Source organism: Panthera tigris, chromosome B4, assembly GCF_018350195.1.
Source record: "Panthera tigris isolate Pti1 chromosome B4, P.tigris_Pti1_mat1.1, whole genome shotgun sequence".
Taxonomy (NCBI): domain Eukaryota; kingdom Metazoa; phylum Chordata; class Mammalia; order Carnivora; family Felidae; genus Panthera; species Panthera tigris.
Genome location: NC_056666.1, coordinates 43,585,418 through 43,607,003, shown reverse-complemented (window position 1 = coordinate 43,607,003; position 21,586 = coordinate 43,585,418). Strand labels below are relative to the sequence as shown.

The 21,586-nt window shown below is 38.8% G+C and overlaps 1 protein-coding gene across 1 annotated transcript; it reads left to right on the top strand.

The window, feature by feature from the left end:
* The first annotated feature begins 548 nt into the window (after nt 1-548).
* On the top strand, nt 549-19,532 carry CLEC2A (C-type lectin domain family 2 member A). The gene is given in 7 exon segments (XM_042993675.1): nt 549-618; nt 3,540-3,584; nt 3,587-3,628; nt 11,208-11,282; nt 15,184-15,353; nt 17,265-17,368; nt 19,101-19,532. Coding segments are annotated over 7 exon segments (615 nt in total). The 3' UTR covers nt 19,210-19,532.
* Nucleotides 19,533-21,586: the final 2,054 nt, after the last annotated feature.

Here is a 21,586-nt window from a genome sequence, read left to right as displayed (position 1 = left end):
TGAGACAGGCACACATTTTGGTTGTCATAATTGGGCAAATTTATATAACAAATCCAGAGAAGCATACTGACTCTAACCAGTAAGTGGATCAGTGCTCCAACCAGTGAATGACTTCAAGGTATAAATTTTTAAAAACATAATACAGCTTCATACACAAAATCTTCAAGGAATATATAGTTCTATTTTAGTTCATACATATGCTATAATTCATAAGTAGGTTTTAAACTGATACACATACCAGAATGTGTGTGTGTGTGTGTATGGATGGGTAGATAGAAATAGATGATAGATAGATAGATAGATAGATAGATAATAGATGGATAGATAGATAGATAATGGATAGATAGAAATAGATGATAAATGATAAAGAGAGAAAGAAAGAAAGAAGAAAGAAAGAAAGAAAGAAAGAAAGAAAGAAAGAAAAGAAGGGAAGGAAGAGAAAGAGAAAGAAAGAAAGAAAGAAAGAGAAAGAAAGAAAAAGAAAGAAAGAAAGAAAAAGAGAAAGAAAAGGAAGAAAGAAAAAGAAAGAAAGAAAAATGCCAGGCATAATGCCAGGCAATGATTATTGTAAGCATTCTCCATGTATAACCTCATTTGATCACTGTAACATTCCTACAGGTAAGTAGAATTTTGCTCTCAATTTTACAGAAGGGAGAACTGAGCATCGGAGTTTAAATAGCTTTCTAAATGTCACACAAGTAATAACTGCATTTGAACCCATATAGACTGAATAATGTGTGGGTGTAGGTAATTACTATTAATGATTTGGCTTTCTATAAAGATGAGAAATGAGATAATTCCAACAAAGAAATATAGAGTGCTATAAGGCGATGGATATTATTTTCCATGTGTTCCACTCAATACGCCACATAGGATATTTTTATTAAGGACAAAAAGATTTTGCCAATTTCATGACACTCCTTTGCTTATTATGGATGAGTCAACTTCCCACTTATCCTAATGAATCTGTCTATTTTTATCTCTGGTCTGAACTGGTTTGACAGTTTACTCATACCACTTCTCCTTGGTTCAAATGAGCATTGCCAATTTTTCCACTACAGTTGGATGTAAAAGCCTGCTGATTCTTTTTCTTTGTTAGCGATGTATGGAGGTAGCCTTCTAGTTCTCTCCTGTTGATCTGGATCAATCACAGATGTCATGATCATCCCAGAGCTGCGTGATGCGAGGCATGGTAACCGGATATGCAGGAAAAGTAAGTTTCCTTGGGTGACGGAGAATGAAGGGAAAATCAATAAAAAACAAAATACAGGACAGTCTAAAAATGCCGAACTCTTTCCTAAGGGAGGAAAACTACTCAAGTTTATGAGGTAGAGGAAACAGCTCTGTAAAGTAATGCAAGATTGGGGAGAATGTGTGGAGTTTTGTATCTGTAAGAGAGTGAGCATAAGCTTGTGAGAATGAAAATATTTGGGGTGAATTTTATGGTGTGTGCATTATATCCCAATAAAAAGGTTTTTTTTTAATGTACTCTTACAACAGAGAAAAGTTATTTGCCACAGTTTTGCCCAATCCTGTAACGGAGATTGCATTCACTCTCTAAACTAGCACAGACCATGGATGGATTGAAGTAGCTGATGTCTTGCTAAAGTGAGTGAAGATATTTCTAAATGTTTGTGCTTGGGTCAGGTGGATTTTCAGAATCGTTCAGTGTCCAGTGTCTTTATTGTTTCCCCAACATCATCTGGATAAAAGTTGAGAAAATCTGGAAGATGGCTTGAAGATACTTATTAGGGCTGAAAAGGGCTTTTGAAGTGTAAGGATTGACTGAGCCTAAAAATTATGCTAATTTTAACTGGATTGAAATGCAAACAGGCAAACTAACAAATGACAATGAGGCACAATGAAACGAAACAAAACGCCACCATTCACGACAATTGATAGGGTTTCTGTTAGACAACATGAGTGAACCGTTTTGCCAAATTACATGATCGGAATAGGAAACCTTTCAAAACTTAATGAAAAAGACAGTGAAGAGAAACAAATCATTTCTGCAGTTTACCGGTATGAATTCCAATAGCAGCTATCCAGCGAGTCTCTTAATAAACAAATCTAGTAATCTTAAAAGTGAGGAGACTTCAGTAGTCACTTATAAAATTTCTCACTTCGTGTGACATTTCTAGCAGAAATTTCTACGCCAGAATACTTGTAGTGATAACATCTCTATCTTGCAAAGCGATCTGTTTTAATTCTGAGCAATTTTAATTAGAAGTGTCTTTAGCAAATGCAATGTATTATTCACTTAAAAGCAGGTCAAAGGCTAAATTTTATTTTGTTTTTTACCACAATAAAATAAATTCAGTCTTTTCTTTTCAACATGGCTTTTGAGCACTCATCACGCACACTCGGGAGGCCTGGGTGATTTCTTGAGCACCAGAAAATGTAATAATTGTCCGAAGGCCAGAGGGAAGGAAGCAAAAGCAGAAATCCAAAACTTGCCTTGAACATATTTTCTTTTTTGTAGCCTCACGCTGCTGTATCTCCCAAATGCAAGCCCTGAGCCTTATCACTCTTAGCATTCGTGCACACTCATGCACACACACAATGCTTACAGGTATAAACTAGCCTTAGATCTCCAAAGGGCTTTCTAGCAGTCCCTTATGTTGATTTCTTACAGGTATAAACTAGCCTTAGATCTCCAAAGGGCTTTCTAGCAGTCCCTTATGTTGATTTCCCAAATCTCTGTCTTTCTCCTACCTCCGAACTTTCCTCAGTTATTTTTTTAAGGGTGAAAGCAGATACCTGAGGATTGCCATTGTCTCATCCACTAAGGAATTTGTTCAAGAATGGATTGCTAATAGAATGACTAATTTTTCTTATCAGATAGAATTTGTGTCCTTATGACACTGAATAATTCTCTTTGATATCATTGAAAACTAACAAAACAGGGGCGCCTGGGTGGCTCAGTCAGTTAATCCTCAGATTAACTTGATTTCGGCTCAGGTCATGACTCACGGTTCCTGAGTTGGAGCTCCTCGTTGGGCTCTGCACTGACCCTGTAGAGTCTGCTTGGGATTCCCCACCCACCCTCTCTCTCAAAATAAATTTAATAAAAAAGAGAGAAAGAAAAATAGTGGGACACGTGGATGGCTTAGCTGGTCAAGCGTCCGATTTCGGCTCAGATCATGATCTCAAGGTTAGTGAGTTTCAGCTCACTGTGCTGACAACCCAGAGCCTGGAACTTGCTTCAGATTCTGCGTCTCCCTCTCTCTCTGCCCCTCCCCCACTCACACTTTGTCTCTCTCTCTCTCTCTCAAAAATAAGCATTAAAAAAGAAAAATAGCACAACAATAAATGTAAGTGATAAGTAGAAAGTTTGGGGGCATGGTATGCAAAGGAGTACCAGAAAGAGTGAAGTATAAAGGGCCGGGGTTATTTTTAGCAGTAGCAGAAGAAAAAGTATCATAACAGAAGAAACCTATGCTCCTCAAATTGGAAAAAGCATGCACAGTGATGAGCAGAAAGATTAAAAGGATGTTTTTGGTAATTTGGTAACTGCTACTGAATTTCAAAACATCAAGTACAAAGAGGAAATCTTGGAAGCCTTCAAAGAGAAGGAAAACACACAAACCGGATGAACCCTAAGAAACCGAAAATCCTCCTCTGGATGGTAAGTTTCTCATCAGCGACAGCAGCTGCGTAAAGAGAATAGTGCAACTTCTTCACGTGCATAAAGGGGTTTTAATTCAGGTTTTTCACCCAGTCTAGCAGATGTTTGAGCAAATTTTCAGATGTAAAAATTTTAAAATGATTGCGACTCGTCTCCTGAAATGAATTCACAGGAAACAAAATCAAACAAGAAAAATACAAAAAGAAGTAGGGCACAAGAATGATTAAAAAGCCAGAGGACCGAAAATACTAAGTACAAATAAGTGATTTTTTTTTATAGTACTGCAATGACCTCGGATGAAATTATTAATCTCTCTGAGCATCAGTGTCTGCATTTATAAAATAAGGATAATTCATCTTGTCTCACAGACGTTGTTATGAGGAATGAGTCAGGTTTTCCGTGAAGAGTATCTAGTTCATTGCCCGATAAGTATTCAGTGCTTAGGAAAAGGTAACTCTGCATATATATACACACTTATGCATATTTGGCCTTACACACAGATGGATGAAGCAATAAACTGAAATCTTAAGCACTCTCCCATGCTACCTTCATATCCCTGATTATCTTCTAATTAGTGATCTTTAACATAGATATGGCACATGTAGAAGGGATGCTCTCCCAACGGCCATGTGAATCTAACAAAAAGACTGTTAATATGTAATTGGATAGACTCTGAATTCAGAGAGAACATGCATTGAAACATAATTCGTTGTTAATATGAATTAACAGCCGAAGTTTTGTTTTCCCTCATTCTTGCATGTCCATACCGGGACGAGATTTCTGCAGTCTGCTGTCCTCATCTTCTTCCAGTAACCTCATCAGAATCCTTCATATCTTAACTCTTTCCATTGTGCAGCGATAGGAATCTTTCTCTTTACCCTCGTTAAACAGATCGGTGATCATACAAAGCTGACTGATTTATTTGGCCAAATGTATTACATTTTATTTATTTATTTTTGTAACACTGATGTCCAGCGATCTACAATTCAGAATCATTTTGAAAATTCTGTCAGTGTCTGCTTCCTATATTTTGGATATCTGGTGTCTGGAATGTATATGTTTATAATTTGGTTAGATTGCATTTTAATATAGTACCCTTGCAGGCTAGCCAGGAACCTTATTCTATTAATTCCTCTATTTCCTCTCCTCACAAACCCCATGGATTGGGATTATAATGTAAAAAGATGGCCTTCTCCAAGTACTGCTTTTTTCATAGCCTTTAAGGTTGAATTCTGGACCAGAGAAGCTTTCCTGTGAGGTAGAAACAGAAAGGGGCTGCCGACAGTAGTCTGTTGTGTTTATAACTCACAGTCTTGCACTCCAAGGTCATGAGGTCTCCTCAAATTAAAACATTGGCCTTCAGTCATGATACTATATGAGGTCACTGATGCCTGGAGAACATGTAAAGTAGCTGGGGACCTGAAAAAGGTAACCCCTCTAAAACACAATAATTCCTAGAATATTCCAAGAAGAAAACTCGAAGAGTTATTATGAGAATTAAAACATAATAAAAACACTCAACAAGATTGGGAAAACCAAGTGGAAATATTAAGCATGGAAATATATTTGAAATAAAGGACATTTTGTAGTTGATCAGTAGAATTGATGCCATTAAGAATGAATTAGTCTAAAACGCAGTAGAAAAGAAAACAAAATGGAAAATACAAAAGAAAAGCTGAGCAATATGAAATGCAAGTAGAAATGCCAACTCAAGAGAGTAAGAGAAGGAGGATCTGAGAAGGAGAGAGAGATGGAGAGAGAGAGACACACACAGAGAGAGAGAGAGAGAGAGAGAGAGAGAGAGAGAGATGAAATGGAGGATAAATTAAAGAAAGCCAAACACAGAATTATGGGGTGCCTGGATGGCTCAGTTGGTTAAGCATCCATTCGGCTCAGGTCATGATCTCATGGTCCGTGAGTTCGAGCCCCACGTCGGGCTCTGTGCTGACAACTCAGAGCCTAGAGCCTCCTTCGGATTCTGTGTCTCCCTCTCTCTCTGATCTTTCCCTACTTTCACTGCCTCTGTCTCTCAAAAACATGAATAAAAGTTAAAAAATAACAAAAAAGAGAGAGCCAAACACAAAATTAAAATTGGTATTAGGGGGTGCCTGGATGTCTCAGGCAATTAAGCATCTGAGTCTTGATTTCAGCTCAGGTCATGATCTTACAGTTCGTGGGTTCAAGCCCAGAGTCAGACTCTACACAGACAGCACCGAGTTGCCTGGGATGCTCTCTCTCCCTCCCTCTCTACCCCATCCCCTGCTCTCTCTATCTCTCTCTCACAAATAAACATTTAAAAACCATAAATATTAAAATTTAATGAAATATTTTGAAAATGATTCATCAGTTGTTACAGGTTGAATTCTGCCCCCCACAAACTCATAGGTTGGCGTACAAACCCCCAGTATCTCAGACTGTGATCTCATTTGGAGATCAAGTCTTTACTAAATTAAAATGAAGTCAGTGGGGGTGGACCCCAATCCATTATGACTGATGTCCTTATTAAAAGGGGAAATTTGGAGATAGACTCACATACAGGGATAATGCCCTATCAACATAGTGATAACTGTAAGCCAAAAAAAAAAAAAAAAAAGCCTAGAACAGACCCTTTCCTTACAGCCCCCACAAAGAACCAACCCCACCAACACCTTAGTTTCAGACTTCCAGCCTCCAGAAATGTGACACAATAAATATCTGTTGCTTAAGCCACCCAGTCTGTGGTGCTTCATTAAGGCAGTCCTAACAAAGTGAAATACCCATGCATTTATCAACTTAGATAACAGGATCAATGGATTTTGGGGAAAGATAAAATGCCAAAACGAAACGTGAAAAAAGAAATAATTAAAGTAAATGTGGAAAGGGCACCTGTGTACCTGGGTTCAGCAACCAACTCTTAAATTCAGCTCAGATCATGGTCTCACGGTGCATGAGATCGAGCCCCGCTTCCGGCCCTCCCTGGCAGCACGGAGCCCGCTTGGGATTTTATCTCTGTCTTTGCTCATCCTCCACTTGTGCTCTTTCTCTCTCTTTCTCTCAGAAATAAATAAATAAGCAGTTTTTTAAAAAGACACCTTTCCCCTTTTACTGTGATCATGAAACTGAAGGAAACCAGAATGCGTACCCCCAAATATGTCTCTTTGACATAAAAAATATTCTGAACCGAAAGCAATCAGGAAGCAATGAACAGGAGAGAAACTCACCCTACTCCACCTTTTCCACCTAAAGATATAAATTCTCCTTTCACTACACCAATTCTTATTAGCCCCTGGAAAGCAAACTGTACTCCATTAGCTTCCCACAGAGCGCCACCTTTGGAAGAAGACTCAACCTGCTTTTCCTTCTGCTGTTACTTCTCTCCAAAAGTATTGTTCATTGTGGAAGATGCTAAGTAGGCTGGCTTTCTAAAATCCCCTTGGATTTCCTCTTCGTTTTGGCTTCTCCCATGTGATGGGTCAGTACCTTGTTTTTCCCTTATTAATCTTTTTGTTGAAAAGCCCAGCCGAGGGGTGCCTGGGTGGCTCAGTGGGTGAAACCTCCGAGCCTGGAGCCTGCTTCCGATTCTGTGTCCCCTTCTCTCTCCGCCCCGCCCCCACTTGCGCTCTGGCTCTTTCTGTCTCTCAAAAATAAATAAATGTAGGAGCGCCTGGGTGGCGCAGTCGGTTAAGCATCCGACTTCAGCCAGGTCACGATCTCGTGGTCCGTGAGTTCGAGCCCCGCGTCAGGCTCTGGGCTGATGGCTCGGAGCCTGGAGCCTGTTTCCGATTCTGTGTCTCCCTCTCTCTCTGCCCCTCCCCCGTTCATGCTCTGTCTCTCTCTGTCCCAAAAATAAATTTAAAAAAAAGTTGAAAAAATAAATAAATAAATAAATGTAAAAAAAAATTTTTAATAAAAAATAAAAAACAAATAAATAAATAGCTTTCATTCTTTTTATGCCACTATATATGTATGTACATGTATATACATACGTGTGTGTGTGCGTGTGTGTGTGTGTGTGCGTGTGTGTGTGCGTGTGTGAGAAGAGATACACACTACCTCTTCTTTATCCATTCAGCAACTGCTGACTGTGTCCATAATTTTACTATTATAGATAATGCTGCCATAAACATTGGGGTGGGTATACCCCTTTGAATTAGTATTTTCGTACTCTTTAAGTAAATGGCTAGCAGTACAATCGCTGGATCATGAGGTAGCTCTATTTTTAACTTGTTGAGGAACCTCCATACTGTTTTCCAGAGTGGCTGTGCCATCTTGCATTCCCGCCAACCGCGTAAGAGGGGTCCCCTTCCTCTGCATCCTCGCCAACACCTGCTGTTTCCTGTGTTATTCATTTTAGCACGTTCTGACAGAGTGAGGTGATATCTCATTGCAGTTTTGATTTGCATTCCCCCGGGGATCATTGATGCTGAGCATCTTTTCATGTGTCCGTTTGCCATCTGGACGTCTTCTTTGGGAAAATGTCTATTCATGTCTTCTGTCCATTTTTAAAATGGATTATTAGGGTTTTTTTTTTTTTTTTGGTTTTGAGTTATATAAGTTCTTTATATACTTTGGAAGCATTTAGTCTATTTATATTCAAAATAATTATTGATAGATATGTATTTATTGCCATTTTATTGCTTGTTTTGTAATTGTTTCTAGAGATTTTTTCTGATCCTTTCTTGTCTTTGTCACTTTTGGTCTCTCCTTTGCATTTAAAGAGTCCGCTTTAGTATTTCTTGCAGGGCTGGTTTGTGGTCATGAACTCCTTTAGTTTTTGTGTATCTGGGAAATCCTTATCTCTCCTATTCCAAATGATAGCCTTGCTGGATAGAGTATTCTTGGTTGCAGATTTTTCCTAGTCAGCATGTGGAACGTATCATGCCCTTCCTTTCTGGCTTCCAAGTTTCTCCTGGAGAGATCTGAATCTAGCCTTAAGGTTCTTCCCTTGTAAGTTAAGGACTTCTTTTGTCTTGGTGCTTTTAAGATTTTTTCTTTGCACTGTATTTTGCAAGTTTAATTACAATGGGCTTTGTTGTTGGCCTTTTGTTAATTTTGATGGGATTTCTCTGTGCCTCCTAGATCTGGATGTCTGTTTCCTTCCCCAGATTAAGGAAGTTTTTAGCTGTTATCTCTTCAAATAAGTTTTATGCCATCTGTTCTCTCTTCTCTGGGACTCCTATAATACAAATGATATTACTTTTGATGGAGTCACTGAGTTCCCTAAGTCTATTCTCATTTTCCATAATTCTCTTTCTCGCTATTGTTCAACTTCATTATTTTCCATTATTTTGTCTTCTAGGTCACTAATTCAGTCCTCTGCTTCTTCCAGCCTGCTGTTCATTGAATCAAGCCTGTGTCCAATCTTGCGTATTGCACTCTTCATCTCTGATACTTTTTTGACTCTTTGATTTCTGTGGCAAGGGTCCCACTGATGTCTTCCTTTTTTTTTTTTTTCTTCTCAAATCCAGTTGAATATTGTTATAGTTGTTGCTTTAAATTCTGTATCAAGCATGTTACTTATATCTGTTTCACTTAGATGTCTGGCAGTGGCCTTACCTTGTTCTTTCATTTGGCATTTTGTCTAAGTCTCTGCTTTCTTCTTTGTGTTCGAAAAGCCAGTCATGTCTCCTGCTCCTCAAAGTAGTGGCTTTATGAAGAAGGAGTCATGTAATGTCCAGGGCCTGATGCTTCAGGGAGGATCCCTGGTTTGTGCCGCATGTGCTCTGCTGTTGTGTTTTGCAGGGGCTCTCCTTGCCTACTGTGGGCAGTGCTTGGTCGCTGGCCTGAATGTGGTGAGTTTTAACTATGTGTGCTCTAGTCTGCTGTGAAATGAGACTTGTCACCACCCGCACCAGAACGGAGGCCCTGCAGAACTCTCTGGTCAGGAGATGCGGTCTGGGCAGGCATTTGTGCTGATCTTCTATAGGAGGGGACCAGTGCCCTGGGACTGATGCAAGCATGACTAGGAAGGGCAGTCCTGCCAGAGTTCAGGGGTGTGGGACTTGATGTAAATAAGTCAGACGGACAATGTTGGCATTGCATTGTTTCTTGCAGATGGCTCTGTCTTTATGCTGAGGGGCTGGGGGGGTGGGAGGGGCACACACCAGCATCTTTGTTCCTATGAATGTTGACTCTCAGTAATGAGTTCTGAGAAGTGTAAATAATCTCCCCTTTGTGTGCCCCGGCATTCTTGCAATCACAGTTTCAACATTGTCTTCCTCCAGATTGTCTGCCTGCCTTGTCACCAGGAGCAGTGCAGTGCCCTCAAGGCTCTATTCCCACCAAGCCTCCCTACCTTTAAAAACCCAGGCTTTAAGCCCCACTGGTTGCAAGAACTGATGAAATTCAGCCCCTCTCATTTTCCAAGCCAATGTCTTTGGGGAGATGTTCTCCTTGTGCATTCTCCTATGTGTTCCCCTCTCTCTCCCTCCCTTTCCTGTGACCAGTACTCCCTCCCCTCCATAGCACCCTCCATCTATTTCTCCCTTAAAACATATCTTCCCACCTTCTTCAGTGTGGCCTCTTCTCTCCCTTTACTTGTGGAGTTTGTTTTGTCAGTCTTCAGGTCAACTTCTAAGGTATTTAGGACAATTTGACAGTTTTCTTTTTTAAACTTTTTTTTTTTAACGTTTATTTATTTTTGAGACAGAGACAGACAGAGCATGAACGGGGGAGGGTCAGAGAGAGGGAGACACAGAATCTGAAACAGGCTCCAGGCTCTGAGCTGTCAGCACAGAGCCCGACGCAGGGCTCGAACTCAAGGACGGTGAGATCATGACCTGAGCCGAAGTCGGCAGCTTAACCGACTGAGCCACCCAGGCGCCCTTAATTTGACAGTTTTCTACTTGTGTTTGTGAAATGAGAGGAGCCTGTGGCTCTCCCACTTCTGCCATGATCTTCCTGACTCCCCAAATCCTTTTTCCTGATATTTAAATGCATGTGAGTGAAAAACATTCTTTCCAGATTGTTTCTACATTTGCTAAGTAAGTGTCAGAGAAGATCACTACTAAAAGTATTACTGTTTGTTTTAATCTCTTAACATTTCCATGAATGCCAAATCGCCTCTCTAATTCATTCTGCTCACCACAAATTACTGCTTTTATCTTGACATTTCCTTGCTTAAATGCATTAAATTTCTCCCTACTGCTTACAGAATAAATAAAAACATTTATCTTAATTTTTCTACTGTCATATGATCCTATGACTGTCCTTTCTCCCCTATCTTTGATTTTGTTGATTTATGTTGTCTTTTATAGCCACTTGTCTGATCATAGCCCTTTTGTTGAACCTTGGACTTTCTTGATTACCATCCACCATTCACACTATTTCTACCTTTTGAAATAACCTTGCATTTCCTCCCTCCTTCCACCAAGTCTAAGTGATCTCTCCACTGCTGATGCCCCATCTGAACAGCTACAGCGGTCTTTGGCACTTCTCTTCTTTGCACTTTACAAGGTCATTGTATCCTTTATTACTTTCAGATGTAGATGCTTTTAATGAGAGTTTTTAAATTGATTAGTATAAAGAGGGATAAACGAAAATAAATATTCAGGCTAGGTTTCTCTGGACATTTTACAATAGACGTTTATTTGTTTTGCAGCTCACAAATTGAAAAAAGGCTGGATGTTACACCTTTGTATGTATCTCTCGCTCATACTGGCCATTGCCATACTAGGTGAGTAGCTTAGCTCATAAATTGTCTATGCTTCTCCATGCAGTAGGGCCAAACATATCTCAGACTTAATCTTGGATTTCTCAGTCCTGGAGTAATAAAAAGGTCTTGTAGAGACAAGTCCTCAGATTCCTACCAGTTTGGCAGGTTTTACCATATCCCTTGCCTTTCTCAAAAATGCTCTTGGGGCATCTGGGTGGCTCAGTTAGCTAAGCATCCGACTCTTGGTTTGGGCTCAGGTCATGATCTCATGGTCATGAGACCGAGCCCCACACCAGGCTCTGCTTTGACAGCCTGGAGCCTGTTTGGGATTCTCTCTTTCCATCTCTCTCTCTCTCCCCCTCCCCTCCTCTCAAAATAAAGAAACTTAGAAAAAAATACTGTTGAGTCTTTTCTTCGTGCTATCCGTTCTGACTAGGAGAGGTGATATTCCATTGTGGTTTTGATTTACATTTCCCTGATGATTAGTGATGTTGAGCATTTTGTCACATGTCTGTTAGTCATCTGCACATCTTCCCTGGAAAAAAGGTCTATTTAGGTCCCCTGTTTATTTTTAAATTGGATTATTTGGCTTTTTTTGGTGTTATGAGTTATTCCTATATTTTGGATATTAACTCCTTATTGGATATATCATTTGTCAGTGAATAAATAAAGAAGACGTGACATATATACATAATGGGATATTATTCAGCCATAAAAAGAATGAAATCTCCCCATGATGATGACAAGGATGGACTTAGAGGGTGTTATGAGAAGTGAAGTAGGCCAGAGAAAGACAAATACCGTATTATTTCACTTATATGCAGAATCTAAAAAATAAAATAAGCAAACAAAAACAGACACAAACTCAAAAAATACAGAGAACAACCTAGTGGTTGCTTGCCAGATGGAGGGAGTTCAAGGAATGAGCAAAATAGGTGAAGGGTATTAAGAGGTACAGACTTCTTAGTTATAAAATAAATAATCATGGAGATTAAAAGTACAGCATAGGGAATATAGTGAAGAATATCATAATAACTTGGAAGGTGACCAATGATAACTGCATTTTTCACAGTGAGCATTTTCTAATGTATAAAACTGTCAGATCACTATGTTGTACACCTGAAACTAATATATGACCATACCTTAGCTAAAAAAGTGAATTAAAAAAATTAAATAGGGTCACCTGGCTGGCTCGGTCAATAGAGCATGTGACCCTTAATCTCAGGGTTATGAATTTGAGCTCCATGTTGGGTGTAGAGATCACTTAAGAAAAAACAAAAAAAAACTAAATATTCTAAATATCACAATACAGTCATCTTAATCTCAAAGTACAGTCATCGTCTTGAATTATAGTTCTTAGTCTTTTTTTTTTTTAACGTTTTATTTATTTTTGAGACAGAGAGAGACAGAGCATGAATGGGGGAGGGGCAGAGAGAGAGGGAGACACAGAATCGGAAGCAGGCTCCAGGCTCTGAGCCATCAGCCCAGAGCCCGAGCGGGGCTCGAACTCACGGACCGCGAGATCCTGACCTGAGCCGAAGTTGGACGCCCAACCGACTGAGCCACCCAGGCGCCCCTAGTTCTTAGTCTTTGAGTAAGATAATTATAAATTCTCAAATGACCGCCAGATAACAACACCAATAGTCATGTTCTTTTCCCAATGTTTGTTTGTTTGTTTTTTATCTTTTAATATTTACATCCAAATTAGCATATAGTGCAACCGTGATTTCGGGAGTAGATTCCTCAGTGCCCCTTACCCATTTAGCCCATCCCCCCTCCCACAACCCCTCCAGTAACCCTCCGTTTGTTCTCCATATTTATGAGTCTCTTCTGTTTTGTCCCCCTCCCTGTTTTTATATTACTTTCGTTTCCCTTCCCTTATGTTCACCTGTTTTGTCTCTTAAAGTCCTCATAATAGTCCTGTTTTTTAAATTGAGAGTACTTTGTGCAAGTTAAAGAACCAATATTAGTGACACCTGGGTGGCTCAGTCAGATGAACCTCTGACTTTTTGGTTTCTGCTCAGGTCATGATCTCACGGTTTCATGAGTTTGAGCTCCACATTGGGTTCTGCACTGACATTGTGGACCTTGCTTGGGATCCTCTCTCTTCCCCTCTCTCTGCCCCTTCCCCACTCATTGTTTCTCTCTCTCAAAATTTTTTGTTTAAAAAAGAACGAATATTACATACACTATGCTTATTATTTTTATTTAATTCTCACAAGGCCATGACATAAGTATAATTATGAAACCCATTTACAGGCACAGAAATAGAAGCCAGAGTGAATGAGCTGCCTCTCACAAATGACAAATTCCAGAGCCAGAATGGAGACTCTTGTCTGTCTGGTTCTAATTCCTGATATTTTAACCACCATGCAATATTGTCTATATAACTTCTATATTTCTTTGCTCTAATTTCTTTTGGATCAAGATTAAGTTATATTACTAACAGTTGTTCTAGGAAACATTTATGATGTAAAAAAAAATGTCATAATGGCACAAGTGATTTGTTGCAAGATTTTCTCTGTTGGAGCAGCTTTGTGAAAATGAAGATTTTCACAATTTTCTTCTGGACACTGTCGGTTCGTTTTGTGAAAATAAGTCAAAGGTAGATTTTTAAATTCCTGAGCAGTGACTTAATAGTCTCAGAACTTGATTTTCCATTGTACGCTTTGCTTAATACAGCACTTAATTTAGGACTTAAGTTAAAGTAACAGCACCCTTGGGGCACCTGGGTGGCTCAGTTTGTTGGGCATTCAACTCTTGATTTTGTCTGAGGTCATGATCCCAGGGTCATGGGATCAAGCCCTGCATTGGACTCTGCTGATTGTGGGGCCTGCTTAAGTTTCTCTCTCTCTCCCTCTGTCCCTCTCCCCTGCTCACACTTTCTCTCTAAAATAAAAACATAAAAAAAACAGTAACACTTAGCACTCTTTATTCTTGTTTTCTTTGTCATTCACAAGAGTGCTGATATTCTTTTTTTGTATAGCTTTCTGTCACTATTAGAGTCCTGGGAGTGCAATGTTACTGGTATCTAATTATCTGACAGTTAATATATTTATAGAGAAGTGTTTCTATAAGAAGTCTTTACATTCATTCATTAATTGATTATTTAAAAAAATTAAAACACAATATATTTCATTACCTATCTGTGGTAGCCTGAATCTGCCTCTAAGTATTACCAAAACAAAAAACAACAACAAAAAAAAATTAATGGCAAAGTGAGGAGAGAAGGCTTTGGATTTGGCCTGACATTTAAACATTTACTTGGTTCTTTGCTAGTTACATTAACTTATTCAAACATTTGGAGGGCAGGGACTTTATCCTTTTCTGATTACTCATCACTTACCTAAAACCTTGAAACATAAAATTCTCAAAACATTCTGTACAGAAATAAATTCACCATTATTCCAGCTTCTTTGGCACTGAATATTGGTGAAGGAGAAAAAATTTTTACTAACTCATATTTCAGTGATTTGTTGTCATTTATGGTGAGTTTTACTTCCCTGTCTTGGATGTCCTTTTATGTCTAGGACCATTCATTTCTGTAAGGAAAGACAAGCCTTCCTTTATTACCCTGGTCCGTGAGACCGAAATGGTATTCATGTCTCTAGGTCTCTGTCGAGTGCTAAATTTTATGCATTATTTTGGGAGGACGTCAATATAGACTATGAGAGGCTGGTAGTTCCATTCTTCAGAGTAGAAGCCAGGGAAATCAGATGAACTATGGACTGCTCAATCCTTGAATGGTTTTCTTTACAGACAGCAAGGACTGAATTCATCCATCATTCCATGAGTGAATTTAATTTTAGAGACTGCAAACTGTGGGGGTAAAAGTGAAACTGATTCATCAGAATGAATAGAAACTCTCTTTAACTTATTTTTTGATTCTTTCTTTCTTTCTTTCTTTCTTTCTTTCTTTCAGCAACAAAACTTTCAAAGTGTTCCCAAACTATGGCATGTGAGGATGAATGGATTGGATTAAGAAAAAAGTGTTTCTATTTTTCCAGTGATACCAAAAATTGGACAGCCAGCAAAAGATTCTGCAGTTCGCAGGGATCAGAACTTGCTCATATTGATACACGAGAGGATATGGTAAGAAAAGGAGAAATTTCTCAATCGTTTCAGTGCTTAAGTGTTACTAAGAGAGAATTAAAATGATAAAAGTGAATACTCTATGATGATATATACCAGACAGTGTTCTAAGCACTATAACTATAAAAACTCATGCGATCTTCAATCCTGGTCTATGAAGTAAATACGTAAGTACCCCTATTTTAAAGATGAAGAAAGTGAGGCACAGAGATGTTGTGTAACATAGCCTTTGTCACAGAGCCATAACTTGGTGAACTGGGATTTGAACCCACACAAATTAGCTAGTCATGCTAGGTCCTTAATCACAATGCATATTGTTTATATAGCTAAATGTCTTTATTTAATGTTTTTAGATTATTAAATAGATTGTTTTAATACTTTTACATTTTTATTCTGCCGAGAATAGCCTGGAAAAATTAAAACAAATAAAAAAGATATGGCTCTTGGAATTTAGGATAAGGATCTGAAGGAAATAGCACAGTTTGAAGAAAATGAGACAATGAATAGAAGTGAAAGAGGGCAAAGGAAGGGAAACTTGGGCTGCGCGAGCACTGAGTGAGGAAAAGGGTTTGTTTATAAAGAAAGTTGACTAAAGAGTTTGTGGTCCAATACCAAGGAGCTAAGAGCAGAGAAACTAAATCCATCACTCAATATATTTTGTTGCAATAAATCATATTCATCCAGAAGTTAGTTTGATTTCTGATTATATGAGAAAGCATACAATAGCAATAATATTCTTATTCTGGTATCTACTCAAAGGACAGTTGACCCTTGAACAACACAGGTTTGAACTATACAGGTCCACTTACATGCAAATTATTTTCAGTCATTACAGTAGGGCACTGAAAGTGTATTTTCTCTTCCTTATGATTTTTTTAATAACAGTTCCTTTCTCTAGTTTGTTATAAAAAAAATTACATAATGTATGTAGCATACGAAATGTGTCAGTTGTTTCCATTAGCAGCAAGACTTTCTGTCAAAGGTAAGCCATTAGCAGTTAAGTTTGGGGGAATCAAGGGTTATACTTGGGGGTGCCTGGGTGGCTCAGTCGGTTGAGCAACAGTCTCTTGATTTCAGCTCAGGTCATGATCCCAGGGTCATGAGATCAAGCCAAGCATTGGGCTCTGTGCTGAACATAGAGCCTGCTTAAGATTCTCTCTCTTTCTCTCTCTCCCTCTGGCCCTCCCTTGCTCATGCTCTATCTCTAAAATTAAACAAATACATACATAAAAAAATAAAATTGAAAAAAGAGTTACACTTGGATTCTCAAGTGCATGGTGCCGTTGTTCAAGGATCAACTGTAGTTTATGACTGAGTTTTCCCATTTTAACAGTACTTATACTGTCCATTAAACTCTTTCCCCCTGAAATCCCTCCTCTAGTTTTTGAGAAAGGACCTGTGGACAAAACAAAATAGAAGCATTAGTTCTCTGTCACCCTTAGAGAACATTCTGTGCCGGTTCCTACAGAAAGTGCTCACCTCCCAATTTTGTTATCCAAACAGACATAGCATCATATCAGTTTATGGTCTTTGTCATTCACTCTGGAGCTAAAACATACTGGTGGTCTATGCATTCAAACTTGAAAGAAAGGAATTAAAATATGTTTTCCTCCTCAATAATGAGAAATAGAAATCACCCCTAAAGATGACCCAAGAGAGTGTAGCTCAGAAGATTTCAATGACTTGGTGGAAGTCACTCTATTGCTTACAAACATTTAGGAAGTATAAGAGCAAAGTGAAAATCTTGCTGATAAAACTAATCTCAATATCCCTACCTGTTGCTATAGAAGCAGGAGGGCATGTAGATTAGGAGGCCAATCATGAAAGATGGGATAGTGGGGGTGAGAAGCATGTTCAGCAATATGCTCGAAAATATTCAGCAGCAGATAATGCCCTGACTTTTTGTGAAAGAATTTTTTGAGGAAGCACGCAGGAACTTCTATGCACTGGATCGGATTGAACAGAAAACAAGGAGAGTCTTGGAAGTGGACCAATGGCACCATATTCAATCCTTGGTGAGTTTCCAATTTAGTAGGAAAGGTTTTATGGTGGTGTTGTATACAAATTTAGACCATTTTAAGTTGTATTATTACAAAGAAATCTTTCTATTTGTTACGTGCAACTGCCTTCGTTAGTGTTCACCCTGTAACATGTGCCCTTTCACATTGAAACATACCTTAGAGAAACCCATATCTCTTCTACCTTGTTAAATGACACACAGTGAGGGGAGCCTGGTAGCTCATCAGCTAAACGTCCAACTTTGGCTCGGGTCATGATCTCATGGTTTGTGGTTTGAGCCTCCCGTTGGGCTCTGTCTGTGCTGACAGCTCAGAGCTGGGAGCCTGCTAAGGATTCTGTGTCTCCTTCTCTCTCTGCTCCTCCCCTGCTCATTTTCTATCTCTCTCTATCTGAAGAATAAATAAACATTAAAAAGTAAATAAATAAATAAATGACACAGTGAATTTTTTTGTTATTTTATTTTATTTTATTTTATTTTACTTGTATTGCCAGAGTCTTGCTAATAAACACCTCTCTTGATAATGCAAATTCAACTCATTTGCAAATTCTATTTTTTTTTACGTTTATTTATTTTTGAGACAGAGAGAGACAGAGCATGAACGGGGGAGGGTCAGAGAGAGGGAGACACAGAATCTGAAACAGGCTCCAGGCTCTGAGCTGTCAGCGCAGAGCCCGACGCGGGGCTTGAACTCACGAACCGTGAGATCATGACCTGCGCTGAAGCCGGATGCTCAACTGACTGAGCCACCCAGGCGCCCCAGCTCGTTTGCAAATTCTAAACCAAACCAGAGGTATTACTTGCACCTTTTGAGAACTAATTGTATTTATACAAGATCTCTTTGTTTTAAAGAATTAGTGATCACATAGTTGTCTTTAACTTTCCATATGCCCATCATAAACAATATTATTTAGTTGGGTAACCATTATTGAGTGAATGTTGCTTTCTCACTTATGTACTATTGCCCCTGGAAACAAGGGCTGTGTGACTCTTCTCTTGTAGCCATGTACTCCTGCCTTAGCATTTCATTAAGTTCTAGATAAACAATGGAATGAATTAAACAAATACTAAAATATGTGAGACGTGACAAATTACACTTACTACAGAAAATGGAAAAATCGATCATCAGCAGAGCAAATGAATAGAGACGATTGCAATTAGTCTCTTTGGGTTCTATCTCAGTATGTGTCAAACGCATCAAATGAATATAAAACTTATTCCTTACCTTCAAAAAGGAACATCAGCTAAAAACATGCCAAGAAAATGCTTTAAAAAAAAGACTCTAGAGATCTTTGGATTTAGCAAACACAGTCTCTCCTGATAGATGGATAGAAATAGACATAGATAAATGTAGACAGATATAGATATGTATATAGATATAGACATAGATATATAGATGATATAGATACAGATAGATAAATGTAGGTAGATATAGACTTATATCTACCTCTATGGCTTATCCATGTCTATCTATATCTATATGTATATCTGCCTTTCTACTTATTATCTTAAATAAGGTTACAGTTTATACTAATAATTATAATAATTAAGTATCTACCTTCAGTCTTCTATTCCTTTAATGTAGCAGATATTTTTGTATAGCATATAGTGATGGGGGAGTATGGAGCTGAATGTTTTGTATAAAATGTCCCGGATCACTTGAATCTTAATTTGATTTTTGATTACAGCTGTCAGTGGTTCCCAAACTAATTTTAATTATTCCTTTTCAGGTTTGAAATTAGTGGGAATGGATCCTTTGCATTTCTGAATGCTGACGGAGTCCGTAGTTCTAGGGGATTTATTGATATCAAGTGGATTTGCAGTAAACCTAAGTTTTAATAGAGCAAAGAACCGAAAAATGACCGTGGTACATCTAATGGCTATACCGTGGATTAGGAGATTATAGGGAATGCATTGCAAAGAAGAACACTGCTTTCTGGCCATGCTGAAAACAGCTTATCTAGTTAATGTATATCCAGGGGGGACACTACACTTTTCTCATCTAGTTAATGTATATCTAGGGGTTAAGTCTTGTGTATGCTCATAAATTCTTTAGACCATGGTATCACACGGAATATTTTATCCTATCTTAGCTTGTTTTCTGCACATTTTTGATATGTTCATTCTGGCACGTAGCCCAATGATGTATTGCACATTGTTTCCCTGAATGCATGCTTAATAAATATGGGAGCTTGAGAGCAGCTCCGGGAGACTTCCCTTAGTCTTCCTGTCACCTCTTTTGATTTGCATGGAGTCTTGAGTAATCCTTTCTGCCATCTTCCATTTTGCTGGACGAAGCCAAAACCCAAACCCACAAATGACTATCACACTTCAGAGATAAAGGAAAGGCCTAGATAGGCAACACTTACTTCTCACTTGTTATGCTATTGAATACAGAATTTTGTGGGGCGCCTGGGTGGCTCAGTCTGTTAAGCATCTGACTTTGGTTCAGGTCATGATCTCAGTGTTCATGAGTTTGAGCTCCGTGTTGGGCACTGTTGATAGATCAGATTCTGGAGCCTGCTTCAGATTGTGTCTCCCTCTCTCTCTGCCCCTCCGCTGCTCATGCTCTGTCTCTCTCTGTCTCTCTCAAATATAAATAAACATTAAAAAAAAGATTTCAGAATCTTGAAAATATTAAACAAAGACACTAAAACCTGTTGAATAAATGAACCTCATCGATTCAAGATGCATAGCTTCCCATGACAAGCCAGGAAGCTTCTACTAAAAAGAACCAAACATAATAATCACAAACAAAGTGATAACCTATACCTAAAATGATGGTTATAAGCAACTTTAAAAAGATTGATATCAGTAGGCCAGCCAGCATTTACACAGCTTAAAAGATAGACAAATATATGTGCTCTGTATGTGTAAATATTATAAAATATTAACCTATTATAACCTATACCTAAAATGATGGTTATAAGCAACTTTAAAAAGATTGATATCAGTAGGCCAGCCAGCATTTACACAGCTTAAAAGATAGACAAATACATGTGCTCTGTATGTGTAAATATTATAAAATATTAACAATGGTAACTCTGGTTTAAAGAAATGTTACAAGAGGGGCGCCTGGGTGGCTCAGTCGGTTAAGCGTCCGACTTCAGCGTCGTGACTTCAGTCACGATCTCATGGACCGTGAGTTCGAGCCCCGCGTCGGGCTCTGGGCTGATGGCTCAGAGCCTGGAGCCTGCTTCTGGTTCTGTGTCTCCCTCTCTCTCTGCCCCTCCCCCATTCATGCTCTCTCTCTGTCTCAAAAATAAAATAAAAAACGTTAAAAAAAATTAAAAAAAAATAAAGAAATGTTACAAGAGAAACACCCATGAAAAGACACTTACTTCAATAATATCCTGAAAATAAGGAAAGACCCACCAAGAAGGAGCCTAGTTCTATCAATATGAATCGCTGATAAATGATCAGAATTATGCATTAAATTATAAAGCTTTCTCAAAGTAATCTACAGATTGAATGCAATCTCCATCAGAATACAATGGCATTTTTCATAGAACCAGAACAAAGAATCTTATTTGTATGGTATCATAAGAGACCCCAAATAGCCAAAGCAATCTTGAGAAAGAAGAACAAAGCTGGAGGAGGCACACTCCCTGACTTTGAACTACACTGCCAACCTGTAGTAATCCGAACAGAGAAGTTCTGGCACAAAAACACATGGATGAGTGGAATCGAATAGACAGCCCCAAAACAAAAGCCATGCTTCTATGGCCAATTAATCTAGGACCAAGGAGATAAGAATGTACAATGGGGAAAAGACAAGTCTTTCAACAGATGATGTTGGAACAGCTGGACAGCTACATGCCAAAGAATGAAACTGGACAACTAGCTTACGCTATATACAAAAATAAATTCAAAATGAATTAAAGACTTACCGGGGCGCCTGGGTGGCTCAGTCGATTAAGCGTCCGACTTCGGCTCAGGTCATGATCTCACAGTCCGTGAGTTCGAGCCCCGCGTCGGGCTCTGTGCTGACAGCTCAGAGCCTGGAGCCTGTTTCAGATTCTGTGTCTCCCTCTCTCTCTGCCCCTCCCCCGTTCATGCTCTGTCTCTCTCTGTCTCAAAAATAAATAAACATTAAAAAAAATTAAAAAAAAAAGACTTACCTATAATACCTCAAACCATAGAACTCTTAGAAGAAAACATAGGCAGTAAGCTCTTTGACATTGGATTTTTTTTTTTTTTTTGGACCAGTCTCCTC